Consider the following 19,130-nt stretch of genomic DNA (forward strand, 5'->3'; position numbering starts at 1 on the left):
TGTCTCTTTGTGTTTTGTATATATGTTTCTACATTTCTTCTGGATGACTATTTCTGTTAATTTCTTGGTTGACTAATTTTCAGCCAAGATTTTAATTACTTTGTAAATATTGTATATTTTACTCTCTGCTTATGCAGTGTAATTTGTTAATATGTTTACTGCTATGTTTCATATCGGTGACATAAGTATTTATTATTTATCTTAATTTATTCTTTTTTTTTTTTTTTTTTTTAAGTGGCTATCTAATAGCCACTTATACATTACCTATGTTCTTTCCTTGAGACTTTTCTTTTTCCCCTTGTCGGTGCAAGTTGGGCTTCCTTCCCGGCTTGGGGAATCTTTCTTTCAAATGTACAAGCCTTCAGGCTTCAAAATTTTACCTCTTCAAGCTCTCTCGCTTGTTAGATTTTCCAACTAGTGTTTTCCTCTTTCCTGTTTCTTCTTTTCCTGAGAGAGTGTTTTGCTCTCATTTCTTCTTCTACTTTCTTTTCTCCTACTTTATCCTCCCTATTCATTATTTACTATAACCGGGATTCCACTTGTTGGAATCCCACTAAGTGTAATTTAGATAGTTCCTGGAGCGCCTCCACGTGGCTAGGGACGGGAGTCGGGACGCGGGTAGCTTGCTCCCTGCCTCCCGGCTGCTAAGACTCCAGGGCCGGCAAACAACAACCATCACAACACACATATATACTTACACACACACACACTTACACACACTTGCCGGCTATAAATAACCTACAGATGCTACAGCGGTATATAGGGGTAACCCTGGAGGCCGCAATCAATACAAGAATACCTTGTCCCTTGTCACCTGGGGAGAAGACTAATGTTACTTATTCTCAGATGGATACCACCACGTATCCACAATATGAGATATAACTTAAAATGATGCCGCCTTGCAAATATTCTGTTAATTCAGATTTGGCTATGTATTAATGATGCTATTGCACTTAACTTATACATAGTCTAGACTTTTTCATAGCTTAAGGCTTTAGCTCTAAACGCTTTATAGTCATAAGTGAGAATTAGCGTGTGGGTGATCATAAGGTAATTAGATTATTCACTCACTTATCTACAAGGAAGTTTATGCAAAATACTGTTGTTTTCTATGTTTGTGGGGAAATCGTGCAACAGAAAAGCATTATATTGTGCGCCCATTGGAAAAGAACAATTTTTATCAGGGAAAAGTAATATAAAATGTTCCACTAGTTAAACAGAAAAACGTTTTTTACCACCTTTGGACATAAAGCTAGAATTAAGGAAGAATTTTGTTAAGGCTCTGGATAAAGAAGGAAAGAAGTGGATTCTGAAAAATAAGGGAAGTGTTTCTCAATTTAACAAGTGGAAAACTGAAAGAAGGAATTTTCTTTGGGCTTCAAATAAAAAAACTTCTCAAACATGATGTATTTGAAACAAAGCTACAGGATACTGTATTAGCATTAGCATTAGCATTAGTAGAGGCATATGATGCAAGAAAGCAAGCTTATTCAGCATCAGCCAAAAAAAAAAAAAAAAAAAAAACACAACCACTACTCCCATTTCACCCCTCAATTCGTTCGAAATACCTGTCCAGCTGAGCCTTAAATTTGTTTAGGCTATCAACTTCAACAACAAGCGATGGAAGTCTATTCCACAAACCAACTGCCCGCTGGCTAAAGGCGAATTTCCGCACATCTATCCGACATCCGTCCTTCCTCAATTTGAATTTATGCCCTCTCAGGTGATTATTCTGAGCAAGAGGAAGAATCCCATCGGCATTGAGCATGCTCAAGCCATTCAAAGCCTTGTACACCTCTATCAGATCACCTCGGCGATGCCTAGTCTCCAGGCTCTGTAATTTGCAAAACTTAAGCCTTTCTTCGTAAGAGCAACCCTTTGTTCCATTCACTAATCTTGTTGCCCTTCTCTGTACTCGTTCCATCAGCTCTACATCCTTCTTGAAATGGGGCCTCCAGACCTGTATACAGTACTCAAGGTGTGGCCTGACCAATGCCTTATACAAGGGAATAATCACATCCCTGTCCCTGCTAGAAAAATTCCTGTATATCATTGACAAGACACCATGAGCTACCCTTGCAGCTCGTCTGCACTGCTCAGAGAACTTCATATCTGCCTGCACAATTACCCCCAGGTCCTTTTCATTCTCTACCACTGTCAGCGTAGTACCACAGAGTTGATACGTTGATCTGGGGTTACTGTTTCCCATATGTAGTACTTTACATTTGTCAATGTTAAACTTCATTTGCCACCTCTCAGCCCATCTGCTCAACCTTTCCAGATCCTGTTGCAGCAGCATAGTATCAGTAGTGTCCTTAACAACCCTGCCAACCTTTGTATCGTCTGCAAACTTAGACATTAAGCCTGATACACCATCATCAATATCATTTATAAATACAGAAAACAACAATGGACCCAACACTGAACCCTGAGGAACTCCACTAATAACATTAGTCCACGTTGAGCAGTGTCCATTGATTACCACTCTCTGTCTTCTGCCACTCAACCATCCCTTTATCCATAGCAGCAATTTGCCTCGAATGCCACACTTCTCCAATTTGTGCAGCAGTCTTCCATGCGCAACAGTATCAAAAGCCTTTCTAAGATCCAAATATATAATATCAAAGTTATTCCCTGCATCCAGTTCTTTTGTGACTACATCATAGTATCCAATCAAATTGGTCAGACAAGACCTGCCCTTAACAAACCCATGCTGTGTCTGAGCTATAACTGAATTCTTGTCCAGATGATCCTGCAGTGCTTCTTTAACCAGTGCCTCCATTAATTTTCCTGGAACCGAAGTTAAACTAACAGGTCTATAATTACTTGTGTCAGCCTTTGATCCTCCTTTGTGAATTGGGGTTACATTTGCACATCTCCAGTCCATGGGTACCTCCCCTGAGTCCAAAGAAGCTCTCATAATTATGGCTAGGGGTTTGCTTACTTCCTTTGCTGCCTCCTTTAATATAACTGGATAGATCCCATCCACCCCGGGTGCCTTTTTTATGTTTATCCTCAACAATTTCTCCTCCACTTTCCTCTCAGTTATTAGAAAATCATCTAGCTCACTGCCAATGTTTACTTCACCTACGACATTCCCCTTCCTGAATAACTCCTCGTGTGAATGTAGATGCAAAATACTCGTTTAGATTGTTAGCCACCTGAGCTGGATCCTCAACTGTTGAACCATCAACATCCAGTGGACCAATCTGATTCATCCCTTTCCTTCTTGAGTTTAAATAGGTAAAGAACTCTTTTCTGTTTTTCTTTGCATCCTTTGCCAAGGATTTCTCATAATCTGCCTTTGCCTGCCTAATCTCCTTTGTGACTTGGTTACAGACCAACTTATATCTATCATAGGCTTCCACGTCACCCATTAATTTGTATGTATCCCATGCATTTTTCTTCTCTGCCATATGTCTCATTAGTTCATCTGACAACCATTTAGGCCTGAACCTTGAACAATATTTCTTGGTTGGTATGTAAAGCCTGGTAGCTTCCAAGATTAGTTCCTTGAATGCTTCCCATTTTGAATTTGCTGTTGGTAACATCATCAGTTGGTCCCACTGTATAGAATTTAAATACTGTCTCAGACCATCATAGTCGCCTTTACGAAAGCAAAAACCCTTCCCTTTACCTCTGATGGTAGTTACCTCCTTGAGTAAATCCCACTTCAGCACACTGTGATCACTGCCACCCAGTGGTTCATTTATCTGCAGATTCCTAATGCATGAAGAATCACTACTGATAATCAGATCAAGAGTATTGCTCCCTCTTGTTGCCTCACGAACATGCTGGTGTAGAAAACAATCATCCAATAAATCCACAAAAGCCTTGCTAGTGTGTGAGTGACCAACCCACAAATTCCAGTCAATATCTGGGAAATTAAAATCCCCCATTATAAGACTCTCTGATTTACTGGCCCATTCTATTTCCCTGTACAGTGTCTTATTATACTCATCAGAGTCATTAGGCCTATAGCACACTCCTACTCTCAATTTTGATTTACCTATGCTTATGTCACACCAAACTGACTCAACACTGCACTGTCCAGCGATGTCAACTGGCTTCACTTCCTTGGATTTTATGTGTTTTTTAACTAATAGCATAACCCCTCCTCCCTTCCTATCCTGTCTATCCTTTCTGTAGACGTTGTACTCCCCAAATTCCAGTTCTGCATTCCTTATATCTGTGTGACACCACGTCTCTGATATCCCAACAATATCTGCCTTTGATGTTTTGAGTAATACCTCAAATTCATCAAATTTATTTACTAAACTCCTAGCATTAGTGTACACGCAAGTATACATGCACCTGTTTCTATTCTTAGCTACCCTAACACAACCCATGTGTTTACTTGTACCGCAATGACTTCCAGCAGTCTCTGAAATATCCTGCATCTTGTTTTTCAGGCTTCTGCTCATTCCAATAGAAGCAGTGCAAGAATCTCTTTCACCTCTGCCAGTGGCTACTGTTAATCCATTAGTCTTTGTCTCCCCCCAAGCTAGCAGTTTTCCGACCCACCTAACACTGCCTCGATAGCATCAGCAAATATTCTTGCACCCTTTCTATTTAAGTGTATCCCATCCCTGTAGAAGCAATCTCTCCTGTTAACAAGTACAGTCCAGGCTGAAAAAAATTCTACCCCTTCAGCCTTGCACAATCTTTCCAGGGCCGAATTGATCGACAAGGCTCTCATCATATACTCCCTCCTATCGTGTCTGGGCAGAATTGCAGACACTTTCAAATTCAACCCTACTTCACGGCTTTTTTTCAACAGTGACCTGTACTTGTTAAGTAATTCCGCTGGTCTCCTACTCTTAATATCATTAGTGCCAACGTGTACAACTATATCACCTTTTGTGCCCTTAAAAGATGATATCTGCTCTACAACGTCATCAACCTTTGCCCCTGGCAGACATACCCTGGTCCTGTTCCACCTATCCTTTTTACAAAGCATGTTCCCCGTTTCCCTGACAATTGAGTCACCAACAACTACTAGTTCCTGTTGGACCAGCGCATTCTGCCTTGGGGGCTGCCTCTGTGTTGCAAGATGACCAAGTCCAAGCTCTGGTGTTGATGTGGGCAGCTGAGAGCTTGATGGGCCCCTCAATTTATTTCTTTCGAGGGCATCCACCCTGTCCTTCAAGGTCTCATATAGGCCCATAACAACGCCGAGTTGTCGCCTAATTTCCTTGCACTCCTTGCATCGTGCACACACAAAGACATCCCCCATGGCAGTATCATGTCCCGTACCCGATTGCTCCGCAAACATCAAGCAAACAGTGCATCTTAAAAGGCCGTGATTCAGGGGGCAACCGCCTCCCTCAGTTCTCCCCTGAGTCACAGCACTCCCATTAGCTTGAGCCTTTTGCTTTGCTGCTCTGGTCAGAGTCATGATTTCGATTTAAATGTCAATAAAATTACAATTTCAGAACAAAATTAAAACCTTAAACTTGTATCTTAACACAGTTATAACGCTATATTTATTTTTCGGTATCGAGTGTTATCTACGAGTTCCCTTTATATAACTTCCGTATCAAGTATGTATTAATTATTTGTTACGTTTGTACTCTAAGTCGTTATATATATATAGTTAAAAGTACAATTTAATTGACAATGAAGTTTAACAAGATTAATAGATGTACTGATTAATTGACAATATTATATTATGCACTATACTATACAAAGCTAATGCTATCGAATTCCGGATATGCTGTATCGCGCTTCAGTAACGAGTGTTATCTACGAAATCCCTTTATATAACTTCTGTATCAAGTTATGTATTAATTATTTATTTTTACTAATTATTTATGTTCCGTAACCTAAGTGGTGATATGTATAGTTAAAATTACAATTTAATTGCCAATGAAGTTCGACAAGATTAATAGATTTTACTGATTAATTTTCACGTAACAATGGCGGCCGTTTATGAACGGTAAACACGTGGATTTGATACCCTTTCCGATACTAAGTAATACCTACAAAATCTCTATCTAAGTTATTTTAACTTTAAGTACCGTAAATAGGAATATAAAGCTACTCTAGAAATAAGTTAATATGTCAATTAAAACTAATAAAGCAGAAAATAAATCAGAAAAAACTTCTCTATTCCAAGAGCGGCAGAAAGGCACGTCCGCACAGGAAACCCTCGACCTCGCAATCCTATTTCTTGGTAAACGGAAAGAAGATAATTATGTAACATTGGTGTCAACTTAATTACCATGTTATAAAGATATGATGCTGCCAAATGTCATTGAAAATTCATTTTCTTCATTCCCATCCAAATTTTTTGCAGCTTTGCATCTTTAAATATTAGAAACAACAATGTGCCCAGCCTGAGAGATTCCACTAAGGACATTAATTCAAGGAGAGAGCGCAGTGCTCATTGATAAATACTCTGTCTTCTCCCACTCATCCATCACTTTATCTGTATCAATAACTTGTCCTAATGCTAAACTACTACACTTTGTTTTTTATGTAGAATAGTTTCAAAAGCTTTTCTGAAATCTAAGTATATGGTGTCAAAATTATTTTTTTGTACCCAGTTCCTTTGTTAATGTGGCATAATATTCAATCAGATTGGTCAGACAAGATATACCTGTTAAAGACTCATTCTCTGACTGCTGTATAACTTCATTCCTGTCTAGATGATCCTGTATTACTTCTTTAACCAGTGACTCCATTATTTTCTGTGGAACAGATATCATGCTTAAAGGTCTGTAATTACTCACTTCATCCTTTGTGATCCCCCCCCCCCCTGTGTAAACCGGAGAGATATTTGCACATCTGCAGTCCATAGATAGATCCTCTTAATTGAAGAATGCTCTCATTATTACAGTTGAAGTTTGCTTATGTCTTTTGCTGATTCGCTTAATAATTAGATAGATCGCATCTCCCCTGAGTGCCATATTTACATTTAGCTACAATAATTTCTCTTCTACTTTCCTCTCAGTTATCATAAATTCATTTGGCTCCCTTTAATTTCATATACTTTTGACATCCTCATCCTAAAAAATTCCTTATGTCTGAATTTGATAGTATAAACCAGAGCTATGATGCTCAATATGTTCTACGTTGATTTTTAATATTTGTAAAAAAATAAGAGAAGTTTACCTCAATATGATACACTCCAGAAATTCAAATAAATAAATCATTAATGCAAAATGATTACAGTAAAAAAAATATAAGTAAATTGAAAACAATTAAAAAATCAATTGAACAAAATTAAAAATTAATTAAAAAAAGGTTTAATGTAAATTTTAAAAAACTAATTTTAAATATCAAATTCATATTTTAAACCCTTCTTGAAGGAAGGGAAATCATATTTTAAAATTTATGTTGAATTTTTAAAATTAATTTTTAATTATTTTTTTGTGCTCAATTAAATTTTTTTTTTTTTTTTTTTACTGTAATCAATTTGCATTAATGTTTTATTCGTTTTAATTTCTGGAGAGTATCATACGAAAGTATTCTACTTATCATATTGAGGAAAACTTTTCTTATTCTTTTACAAACTTATGTCTGATGTAGTTGCAAAATATCTACTCAGTTTGTCAACAACAGGGTCATCAACAGTTAAACCATTAATATATAGCTGACCAATAGGATTCATTCCTTTCCTTCTGGTGTTTATATAAGCAAGTGGAACAGGACCAGCGTATGTCTGCCAGGGGCAAAGGTTGCTGATGTTGTAGAGCAGATATCATCTTTTAAGGGCACAAAAGGTGATATTGTTGTACACATTGGCACTAATGATATTAAGAGTATGAGACTGGCAGAATTATTTAACAAGTACAGGTCAATGTTGAAAAAAAAAAAAAAAACCCGTTATATTGAATTTGTTATATTGAACTTGAAAGTTCAATATAACAAATTAAATGAGACACGATAGGAGGTAGTATATTATGAGAGCCTTGTTGACAGTTTGGACCTGGAGAGATTGTGCAAGGCTCAAGGGGTAGAATTTTTCTCAGCCTGGTATGTGTTTGTTAACAGGAGAGCTTCTACACGGATGGGATACACTTAAATAGAAAGAGTGCAAGAATATTTTCTGATGCTATCGAGCAGTGTTAGGTGGGTCTGAAACCTCCTAGCTTGGGTGGATACACGGACTGATAGATTAACAGTAGCCACTGGCAGAGGTGAAAGTGATTCTTGCACTGCTTCAAGTGGAAGGAGCAGCAGCCAGAAAAACAAGGTGCAGGGAATTCTTTGGCAAAGCATGCTAAGAAAAACATGACACTAGAAGGAAGAGGAAGAATCAAGTTGTCAACTAGATTTCAGTGGTTTGACTGCTGATGATCCTGCTCCGGTAGCTAACAAACTGAATGAGTATTTTGCATCTACATTCACACAGGAGGAATCCTTTAGAGAAGGGGATACTGGAAGTTTATCAAACTCTAAGAGGGAGCCAAATTATTTTGTAATAACTGAGAGGGAAGTGGAAGAGAAATTGTTGAAGTTGAACATAAGAAAGGCACATGGGGTGGATGTGAGCTATCCAATGATATTAAGGGCGGCAACAAAGAAAATAAGCAAACCCTTAGTCATAATTATGAGAACATCCTTGGATTCAGCAGAGGTCCCCACTGACTGGAGATATGCAGATGAATCCCCCATTCACAAAGGGGGGGGGGAGATCGAAGGGTGACACGAGTAATCACAGACCTGATAACTTTTGTTCTGGGGAAAATAATGGAGTTTAACTTCTGTTCTGGGGAAAATAATGGAGTCACTGGTTAAAGAAGCATTGCAGGATCATCTAGACAAGACTGCAGTAATACTTCAGACACGGCATGGGTTTATTAAGGAGAAGTCTTGTCTGACCAGTTTGATTGGATACTATGATGTGGTTACAAAGGAACTGGATGCAGAAAATAATTCTGATGTCATATACTTGGATTTCAGGAAAGCTTTTGATACTAATATTGTTGCACAAGTGTAAGATGCTGTTATGGATAAAGATTTGGTTGTGTGAAAAAAGACAGAGAGTGGTAATCTATGGACATTGCTCTTCTTGAACTTATGTTATTAGTGGAGTCCTCTACGGTTTGGTGTTGGCTATATTTGTGTTTTCTATATTTATCAATGGTATTGATGAAGACATATCAGGCTTACTGTCCAATATTGCAGATGACACAAAAGTTTCCAGTGTGGTTAATGATAGTAATGACAGTATGCTACTGCAACAGGATCTTGAAAAGTTAGGCAGACAGGCTGAGATATGGTAGTTGAAGTTTATCTACCAGTAATTTTCTACCAGTAATTCTTGAATGTCTTTAGTAATCATATCTTTTTCTATTTTTTTAGGAGCATCAGCGACTAAGGTCATATTGCTCTGCATAGATGGTCAATAATTTGTGTATCCTGAGGTAAACTTTCTGTTTTGCTGGATGAAAAACCTGAGTTTACCGGAGAAAAAACCATGCTACCTTTGCCTAACTCAAGCCCGATTAACTCAGGCCCTTTGTGAAAACACCCATAAAATTTTCTACAGTCATCAACAGGATTCGAACTCATATCTTTTCCACCCTGTGTGGTTAGGAGGGTGATTCTGTCAACTGCGCTACCCACGAGGGCTTCAGTTGGTTGGTTGGTTGGTTGGTTATTAGGAGTTTTATGGCACATCCACATTTAAAGCTATTGTGCACGAAAGGTCTTCAGTAGTCATATCAAAACCTTCCCCTCCTACCGACGTAGCAAGTTCTACTATTGCACCGATTCCGTTTTCTGCCAGTTTGACCCTATTTCTTGAATGAACTGACTCTGGCCATACATTTTTCACATGAATTTAACTTAGCTGAACAATAAAACTATGATTCTGGTACAGTCCACAATTGAGAAATGTTTCCATGCCTTCATTACTTTAATAGATTCGGAATCAATTTTTTCCAAAATCCATTCTAGTGATTTTCTGATGTGATGAGTTTTAAAGGTGGATATAATGCCTTGATCTAATGGCTGAATGAAAGAAGCAGTATTAACCTAGTACAACTGTGGTGGTAGAAACATAACTTCAATGTTTGGATGACTTAAATCTTTTGGAAGGCTTGGTGTGCTATCCAATAGTAATAAAACTTTGAAATCTAGATTTCTCCACAAATTTAATGACACAGAACATAACATGAGGATTTCTCAACAAAATAAAATACAGGATTTCTTAATAATTTTTTTATTCTTTTTTGACTAGTGAGTCATCAGCGGGGGATTCAAAAAGAGTGGAAATGTTGAAAAATTACATCCAACATAATAACAGAGTTTTCCCTGCAAAAAAGATGAAAAATACCCTCTTATGAGAGATTTGCCGAAATTCTCTAACTGTGTTAGAGCAAAACCATGTTACATAAGTACCATGTTGTGCGAGGATTGCCGCAATTTATCAATTGTGTTAGAGAAAAACCGCATTGTAGAAGTACCGTGTTATACGGAGGTTGCCTGTACTTTATTTGGGAAGCAGTAACCCCAGAGTAATGTATCAACTGTGTGGTTGGTACTACACTGACAGTGGTAGAGAATGAAAAGGACCTGGGGGTAATTGTGTAGGCTGATATGAAGTTTTCTGAGCGGTGCAGATGGTCTCCAAGAGTAGCTCATGGTGTCTTGTCAATGATATACAGAACTTTTTTTAGCAGGGATAAGGAGGTGATTATTCCCTTGTATAAGGCAATGGTCAGGCCACACCTTGAGTACTGTATACAGGTCTGGAGGCCTCATTTTAAGAAGGATATAGAGCTGCCGGAATGAGTACAGAGAAGGGCAACAAGATTTGTGAATGGTACAAAGGGTTAAATTTTGCAAATTACAGTGTCTGGAGACTAGGCACCTGTGAGGTGATTTGATTGAAGTGTATAAATCCTTGAATGGTTTGAGCATGCTGAATGCTGCTGGGATTTTTCCTCTTGCTCAGAATAATCACCTGAGAGGGCATAAATTCAAATTGAGGAAAGTCAGTTGTAGGATAGATGTGCAGAAGTTTGCCTTTAGCCAGCGAGTGGTTGATTGCTGGAACAAACTTCCATCTGTCATTGTAGAAGTTTAGAGCTTAAATAGATTCAAGGCAGAACTATACAAACATTTGGAGTGAGTGGATGGGTTAAATGAGAAGTTTTTTTTTTTTTTTTTTGGCTGATGTTATATAAGCTTGCTTTCTTGCATCATGTGCCTTTACTAATGCTAATTCCCAGAGTTTTCTCATAGCCTGCCTTAGCTTGCCTTACCTCCTCTGTGATTTCATTGCAGACCTAGTTTATACAGACTGTGAGTTTAGGTATCCTCTGATAATTTATATGCATCCCATATATTTTTATTCTCTGCTACTAATCTCGTCAATTCATTTGACATCCATTAGGTGTATGCCTTGAACAGTATCCCTTATTTGATATAAAAAAAGTCTAATAGTTTCTACAATTATTTCTATTTCAATTCTTTTCACTTATAATTTGCTGTTGATAATATCATCAGTAGGCCCCACTGAATGGAATTTAAAAACCACCCGAAACTATTGTAGTCACCTTTACAAAAGCAAAATGTCTTCTCTTTACCTTTGAAAATAGTTATATCTTTAAGTAGCTCCCACATAAATATGATATGATCATTGCCACATAGTGGTGGTTACTTTACTTTGGTATTCTAAATGCTTGAACAGTCACTGTAGATAATCAGATCATGGATATTATTTCCTCTTATTGCTTCTGTAAACATGCTTGTGTAGAGAACAGTCTTTAAATAAATCCAGAAAAGTCTTCCAACTGTGCCAGTGACCAATCCACAAATTCCATTCATTATCTGAAAAGTTAAAATCTGTTATTAGAAAAAATTGTGATTTACTTGCTCACTCTATTTGTCTGTATAATTTATAGTTTTCATTATACTCATTACAGTTTTAGGTCTATAATATCCTACTGTCAGTTTTGTTTTCTTAGTTGAGTCAGTTTAGTGTGCTTAGTGCACACTAAACTGACTCATCATTGCACTGGCCCCCACATCGACTGTCACTGCTTTAGATTCTCTATGCTTCTTAACATGCTCTCTGCCGCTTATATTTTTGAGAGTATTTTTTGTGTGCCTTGGGGCACTTCTGATGGCAGCCACTCTGGAGCACTGGAATAATTAGGCACTGCATTTTAGTAAATGGAAGGGATTTCATCTGTGAAGAATCATCACTCGAAGTAACACCGGCATCTGTTGTTGAGGTTTTATCAACAGATGCATTTGAACAAGATACAAAATCCACATCACCCAAATAGAATTCTGTTTCAGTATCAGATGACATATTATAAAGAGCTGGTTCAGTGTCATCAGCTTTAACAAACTGTCCATCGCTGTTCCTTTTCATGTCCCAGGGTGTGGATCCATTATAACAAACAATCCTCTAGGATAAAATTGTATAGGAAAAACACTTTTTACACAAAATTTTATCAGTAGGGATACAGTGTGATGGTTCCCCCCCCACAAACTAAAGAATTAAAATTAAGCAAGCATAGTGTAGTATTCTCAAATTAAATTAAATTTAAAGAGAAATCATGCCTCAGATTAGAGCAGCAAAGGAACGGTCAAAATAGCAGGAATGCGGTAGTCCAGAGGAGAACTGAGGGCTAGTTCTATGAATCACAGGCTCATGAAATGTACTTCTTGTGCAATCCTTGCAGACTTATCTTGAAAAGGATATGATTAAAATAAGGGGTAATGTCTTGTGTGTGTGTCTGTTCAGTGCAAAGAGTGCAAACTCAGCATTCTGTTGGGTATTTCTCTGAACCTGAAGAATAGGGTGGATGTCCTTCAAGAAATTGAAATGAGGGCCAATCAAGCTCTCAGCTTGATTGGCTCTCAATCAAGGAGTCCCTGAAGCAGCATGCACAGGACGGAGTTATTGTTAGTGACTCATTTGTTAGAGAAATGGGAAATATATTGTTGAAAATAGTTAGGTGGAATAGGACCGGGATATGTCTGCAACAGGCAAGGGCAGATGACTTTTTAAAGTAGATATCATCTTTTAAGTACCCAAAAGGTGATATTATTGTACAAATTGGCATGATATTAAGAGTAGGAGATCTCAGGACTTATTTAACAAGAACAGGGCAATGTTGGGAATAAGTTGCAAGTTGGGATTAAATTTGTGTCTGCATTTCTGCCTAGACATGATAGGAGGGAGTACATGTTGAAAGAGCCTTTTCAGTCAATTTGGCCCTGGAAAGAAGACTGTGCAAGGCTCATGGAATAGCATTTTTCTCAATGCAGTGTCTGCTTATTAACAGGAGAGAGAGACTGTTTTTTTCTGAGTTGATTACACTTAAAAGAGAAAGAGTACAAGAATATTTGCTGATGCTATTGAGGCAATGCTAGGTGAGCAACAAAGCTGCTAGTTTGAGAGGGGGGGATACACAGATTAATAGATTAAAGAAGGTTGCAGATGCTAGTCTGTAATGAAGTCACAAAGGAGGTTAGGCAGATGAAGGCAGATTACAAGAAATCTTTGGCAAAGCATGCTAAGAAAAACATAACACTAGAAGGAAGAGGAAGAATCAAGTTGTCAACTAGATTTCAGTGGTTTGACTGCTGATGATCCTGCTCCGGTAGCTAACAAACTGAATGAGTATTTTGCATCTACATTCACACAGGAGGAATCCTTTAGAGAAGGGGATACTGGAAGTTTATCAAACTCTAAGAGGGAGCCAAATTATTTTGTAATAACTGAGAGGGAAGTGGAAGAGAAATTGTTGAAGTTGAACATAAGAAAGGCACATGGGGTGGATGTGATCTATCCAATGATATTAAGGGCGGCAACAAAGAAAATAAGCAAACCCTTAGTCATAATTATGAGAACATCCTTGGATTCAGCAGAGGTCCCCACTGACTGGAGATATGCAGATGAATCCCCCATTCACAAAGGGGGGGGAGATCGAAGGGTGACACGAGTAATCACAGACCTGATAACTTCTGTTCTGGGGAAAATAATGGAGTTTAACTTCTGTTCTGGGGAAAATAATGGAGTCACTGGTTAAAGAAGCATTGCAGGATCATCTAGACAAGACTGCAGTAATACTTCAGACATGGCATGGGTTTGTTAAGGAGAAGTCTTGTCTGACCAGTTTGATTGGATACTATGATGTGGTTACAAAGGAACTGGATGCAGAAAATAATTCTGATGTCATATACTTGGATTTCAGGAAAGCTTTTGATACTAATATTGTTGCACAAGTGTAAGATGCTGTTATGGATAAAGATTTGGTTGTGTGAAAAAAGACAGAGAGTGGTAATCTATGGACATTGCTCTTCTTGAACTTATGTTATTAGTGGAGTCCTCTACGGTTTGGTGTTGGCTATATTTGTGTTTTCTATATTTATCAATGGTATTGATGAAGACATATCAGGCTTACTGTCCAATATTGCAGATGACACAAAAGTTTCCAGTGTGGTTAATGATAGTAATGACAGTATGCTACTGCAACAGGATCTTGAAAAGTTAGGCAGACAGGCTGAGATATGGTAGTTGAAGTTTATCTCATTGATAAATATAATTTACTGCATATGGGTAGCAGTAACTTGGGAGTAACAAATGAAAAGACTTGGGGGGGGGGTAATTGTGCAGTAAGTTATGAAGTTCTCTGAGCAATGCAGACAGGCTGTCCAGACCGCTCACAGGGATTTGTCAATGATATACAGGAATTTTGCTAGTAGGGATAAGGAGATGATCATCTCATTGTATAGTGCAATGGTCAGGCTCAGTGTTTTCCCCAGAAAGTTTTTCCAGCCAGTTGGTGGCATTATGAAGTAGCCAGGTGGGGAAGTGTAATACTTCACAATATTATAAAATTTTCTGTTATTTTTAAATGTGACTTAAGCAATCCAGAGCAAAAATTATTGCGTAATTTAACATTATATGCTGCTGTTGCATTGACCTGAATCGCCTAGTATGTTCGAATTAATATTAATCAAGATCAGTGAGCAGTACTGTACAGTATCACGAGGATTTCTTAAATTTTAGCTGGGCGGTCAGTTAAATTCACTGGGCAGTGTGCCCATTCAATAGGTAATCCTCTACAGAAACAACATACTGTTAGTTGAAAGTAATTTACTTTCTAGGGAGAACACTGGGGTTACATGTTTAGTACTGCATACATGTCTGGAGACCTCATTTTAGAAAGGATGTGGAGTTGCTGGAATGAGTGCAGAGAAGAGCAATGAGATTGGTGAGGTGAATAGTGCAGTGCTCTTACAAAGAAAAACTTCAGTTCTGCAATTTGCAGTACTGAAGCCTTTCTTGGTAATCTGGGGACTAGGCACTCGCAAGGTGATGTGATTGAGGTGTTAAAGCTTAGACTGGGTTGAGCAAACTCAATGCTGATGTGATTCTTCCTCTTGCTCAGAGCACACACACAAGGGAGCACAAATTGAAATTGAGGAAGCATGATTGCAGAATAAATGAGAGGAATTTTGCTTTTAGTCAGCATGTGGCTGATTGCTGGAACAAAGTTTCGTCTGTTGTGGAAGTTAATAACTTAAATAAATTCAGGGAAGAACTAGACAAACTATTTCAGGAAATGAATAGGAGAAATAGAATGTGTCATGTTTTTTTTGTTTTTTCTCTCTCTCTCTCTCTCTCTCTCTCTCTCTCTCTCTCTCTCTCTCTCTCTCTCTCTCTCTCTCTCTCTCTCTCACTGATGCTGTATAAGCTTTGTTTCCTGCACATTTGCTAATGCTAACATTCCCCTATCCTTTGAAACATACATTCCAAAGTAGCTATAAAGCATTTGCTTGCCAGCTAATTCTTTTTGGAATCTAGTTGGTAACAATTTCCTAATTGTTATCTCTATCCAACCAGATTGGTGGAAATGCTGTTTTTGTTTCAATTTATTTATATCTACTGCCTTGAATTATTCATCTTTCAGTTTGAATCATCATTGCATTGTCAGTTTTGCACTGATGATGGCTTTATTTGCTCTGAGGAAATGGTACATCTAAATACTACTACATCTAAATTTTAAATTTTATTGTTTTTCTTTCTTTAATGAAAGTTTATATATGTATATTTATATAAATATGTTATATGATGTTGAAAAGCATCACTTTTTTTGAATGATTCAAGTTTTTGTTTATCACAAATGAATTTAGGTGTATTTTACTGTGAATAAAAATTAGTTTGCTTTATATTTTTATTTTAATTTAATTTTATTTTATTTTTTATATTTGTAGTTCACAGGAGTTCCTTATTCATGGCCAAAACACTAGCATAACTTTGGAGGTGCATGTGAACAACAGAGGGGATCCAGCTTATTCAGCAGATGTTTACATTACTTTCCCATCTGAAGTTAGGATCATCAGTCAAGCACGATGTACTGATATTGAAAGTAGCAACAGGGAGACTAATGCCACACTTCTGTGTAGTGTTGGTAATCCTCTACAGAAACAACATACTGTTAGTTGAAAGTAATTTACTTTCTAAAGACCGAGTATCTTGATATATATATATATATATATATATATATATATATATATATGTTAAGATGCCAAAAATGTCAATAATCCTTGCTGTACACATTTAAAAACAACTAAAAGAGCTGTCTGTATGAGGCTTGGCTTGCTTTACTTGGTTTTGTAAATACAATTTGTAGTAAGCTTTTAGTTGTTTATTTTCTATATTACATGAAATCTACAGTTTTGATTTTATTTAGTCTTTTTCCATTTGATTTACTTTACATGAATGTTTTTTTTTTAGTCTTTTACATTTATTTTGGACTTCAACTTTAATCTAAGTTTATTATGAACTCCAATTACTTTTCATTCTGTTTGTGGACTGTATGGTAGTCAGCTAAATGTGGTGTTTTGTAATGTCTACAGAGCATTAGCATTAATATTAGTAGAGGAATACGATGCAATAAAGCAAGCTTATGCAGCATCAGCCAAAAAAACCAAAAAAAAAAAAAAAAAAAACCCCTTCCCATTTGACACCTCCAAATGCCTGTCCAGCTTCGCCTTAAATTTATTTAGGCTATCAACTTCCACAAAAAAAAAAAAAAATGGAAGTCTGTTCCACCAATCAGTTACCTGCTGGCTAAAGGCAAATTTCCACACATCTATTCTACAACTGTCTTTCCTCAATTTGAATCTGTGCCCCCTCAGGTTCTTAATCTGAGCAACAGGAAGAATCCCATCAGCATTCAGCTTACTCAACCTATTCAAGGCCTTATACACCTCAATCAGATCACCTCGCTGGTGCCTAATCTCCAGAAGCTGCAAATTGCAGAACTTGAGCCTTTCTTGGTAAGAGGTTTGTTCATCTCACCAATATTGTTGCCCTTCTTTGCACTCGTTCTAACAACTCTACATCCTTCCTAAAATGAGGCCTCCAGACCTGTACACAGTACTCTAGGTGTGGCCTGACCATTGCCTTGTATAACGGGATAATCACCTCCCTGTCCCTGCTGGCAAAATTCTTATATATATCGTTGACAAGACCCCATGACCTGCCCTGGCCGCCCGTCTACACTTCTCAGCGAATTTCATATTTGACTGCACAATTACCCCCAGGTCTTTTTCACTTTCCACCTTCCTGAGTGTAGTACCACACAGTTGGTACATTTCTCTTTGGTTATTGCTACCCATATGCAGTATTTTACATTTGTCAATGTTAAACTTCAGTTGCCACTTCTGAGCCCATTTGCCGAACTTATCTAGATCCAGTTGGAGTAGCATACTGTCTTTAATGTCATTAACAATGCTGCCAACCTTTGTATCATCTGCAAACTTGGACATTAAGCCTGATATTCGATATTATTAATAAATACACAAAACAACAGTGGGCCCAGCTCCGAACCCTTGGGGACTCCACTAATAACATTACACCACGTAGAGCAGTGTCCATTGATTACCACTCTCTGTCGTCTCCCACTCAGCCATCCCTTTATCCACTGTAGCAACTTACCCTTAATGCCATATCTCTACAATTTGTACAGCAGTCTTCTATGTTCAACAGTATCAAAAACTTTCCTGAAATCCAAGTATATGATATCAAATTATTTTTGGCATTCAGTTCCTTTTTGACCATATCATAGTATCCACTGAGATTGGTCAGACAAAACCTCCCTTTAACAAACCCATGTTGTGTCTTAACTATTACTGCAGTCTTGTTTAGATGATCCTGCAATGCTTCTTTAACCAGTGATTCCATTATTTTCCGTGGAACACAAGTTAAACTAACAAGTCTATAGTTACTTGTGTCACCTTTTGAATCCCTTTGTGAATTGGTGATACATTTGCACACCTCCAGTCCGTGGGGACCTTCCCTAAGTCCAAGGAAGCTCTCAGAGAAAGAATCAACAAAAAATTATTGCATGCATGCACACACGCGTGCTTAAGGATTCATCTGCTTTTGCAGTCAGAAGCAGATTTAGTCCACATTTTGAATAGTGAGGACAATGTCAAGAAAATTGCCAGCATCCTTTGAGACATATTATAGATATTGATTATAAATACAGCAGGCCCGCATTATAACGCGGTTCGCTTATATTATAACGTATAGCCTTTCTTCGTAAGAGCAACTTTTTGTTCCGTTCACTAACCCTGTTGCCCTTCTCTTTACTTGTTCCAGCAGCTCTACATCCTTCTTGAAATGACGCCTCCAGACCTGTATACAGTACTCAAGGTGCGGCCTGACCATTGCCTTATACAAGGGAATAATCACCTCCCTATCCCTGCTAGAAAAATTCCTGTATATCATTGATAAGACAAAATGAGCTACTCTAGCAGCCCGTCTGCACTGCTCAGAGAACTTCATATCTGCCTGCACAATTACCCCCAGGTCCTTCTCATTCTCTACCACTGTTAGTGAAGTATCACAGAGTTCATACGTTGCTCTGGGGTTGCTGTTTCCCATATGTAGTATTTTACATTTGTCAATGTTAAACTTCATTTGCCACATCTCAGCCCATCTGCTCAACCTTTATAGATCCTGTTGTAGCAGCATATCATCAGTAGCGTCCTTAACAACCCTGCCAACCTTTGTATCATCTGCAAACTTGGACATTAAGCTTGATATACCATCATCAATATTATTTATAAATACAGAAAACAACAATGGACCCAACACTGAACCCTGAGGGACTCCACTAATAACATTAGTCCACGATGAG

General features: G+C 37.9%; 1 protein-coding gene across 1 annotated transcript in view; it reads left to right on the plus strand.

The window, feature by feature from the left end:
• LOC150091190 (integrin alpha-9-like) overlaps nt 1-19,130 on the plus strand; it is a 570,795-nt gene that overhangs the window by 308,542 nt on the left and 243,123 nt on the right. The window contains exon 19 of the mRNA XM_090382714.1: nt 16,195-16,417. Coding sequence (XP_090238840.1) covers nt 16,195-16,417 — 223 coding nt within the window. The remainder of the gene's footprint in view (nt 1-16,194; nt 16,418-19,130) is intronic.

This window comes from Mastigoproctus giganteus, chromosome 1, assembly GCF_048544385.1.
Source record: "Mastigoproctus giganteus isolate SK-2022 chromosome 1, ASM4854438v1, whole genome shotgun sequence".
Taxonomy (NCBI): domain Eukaryota; kingdom Metazoa; phylum Arthropoda; class Arachnida; order Uropygi; family Thelyphonidae; genus Mastigoproctus; species Mastigoproctus giganteus.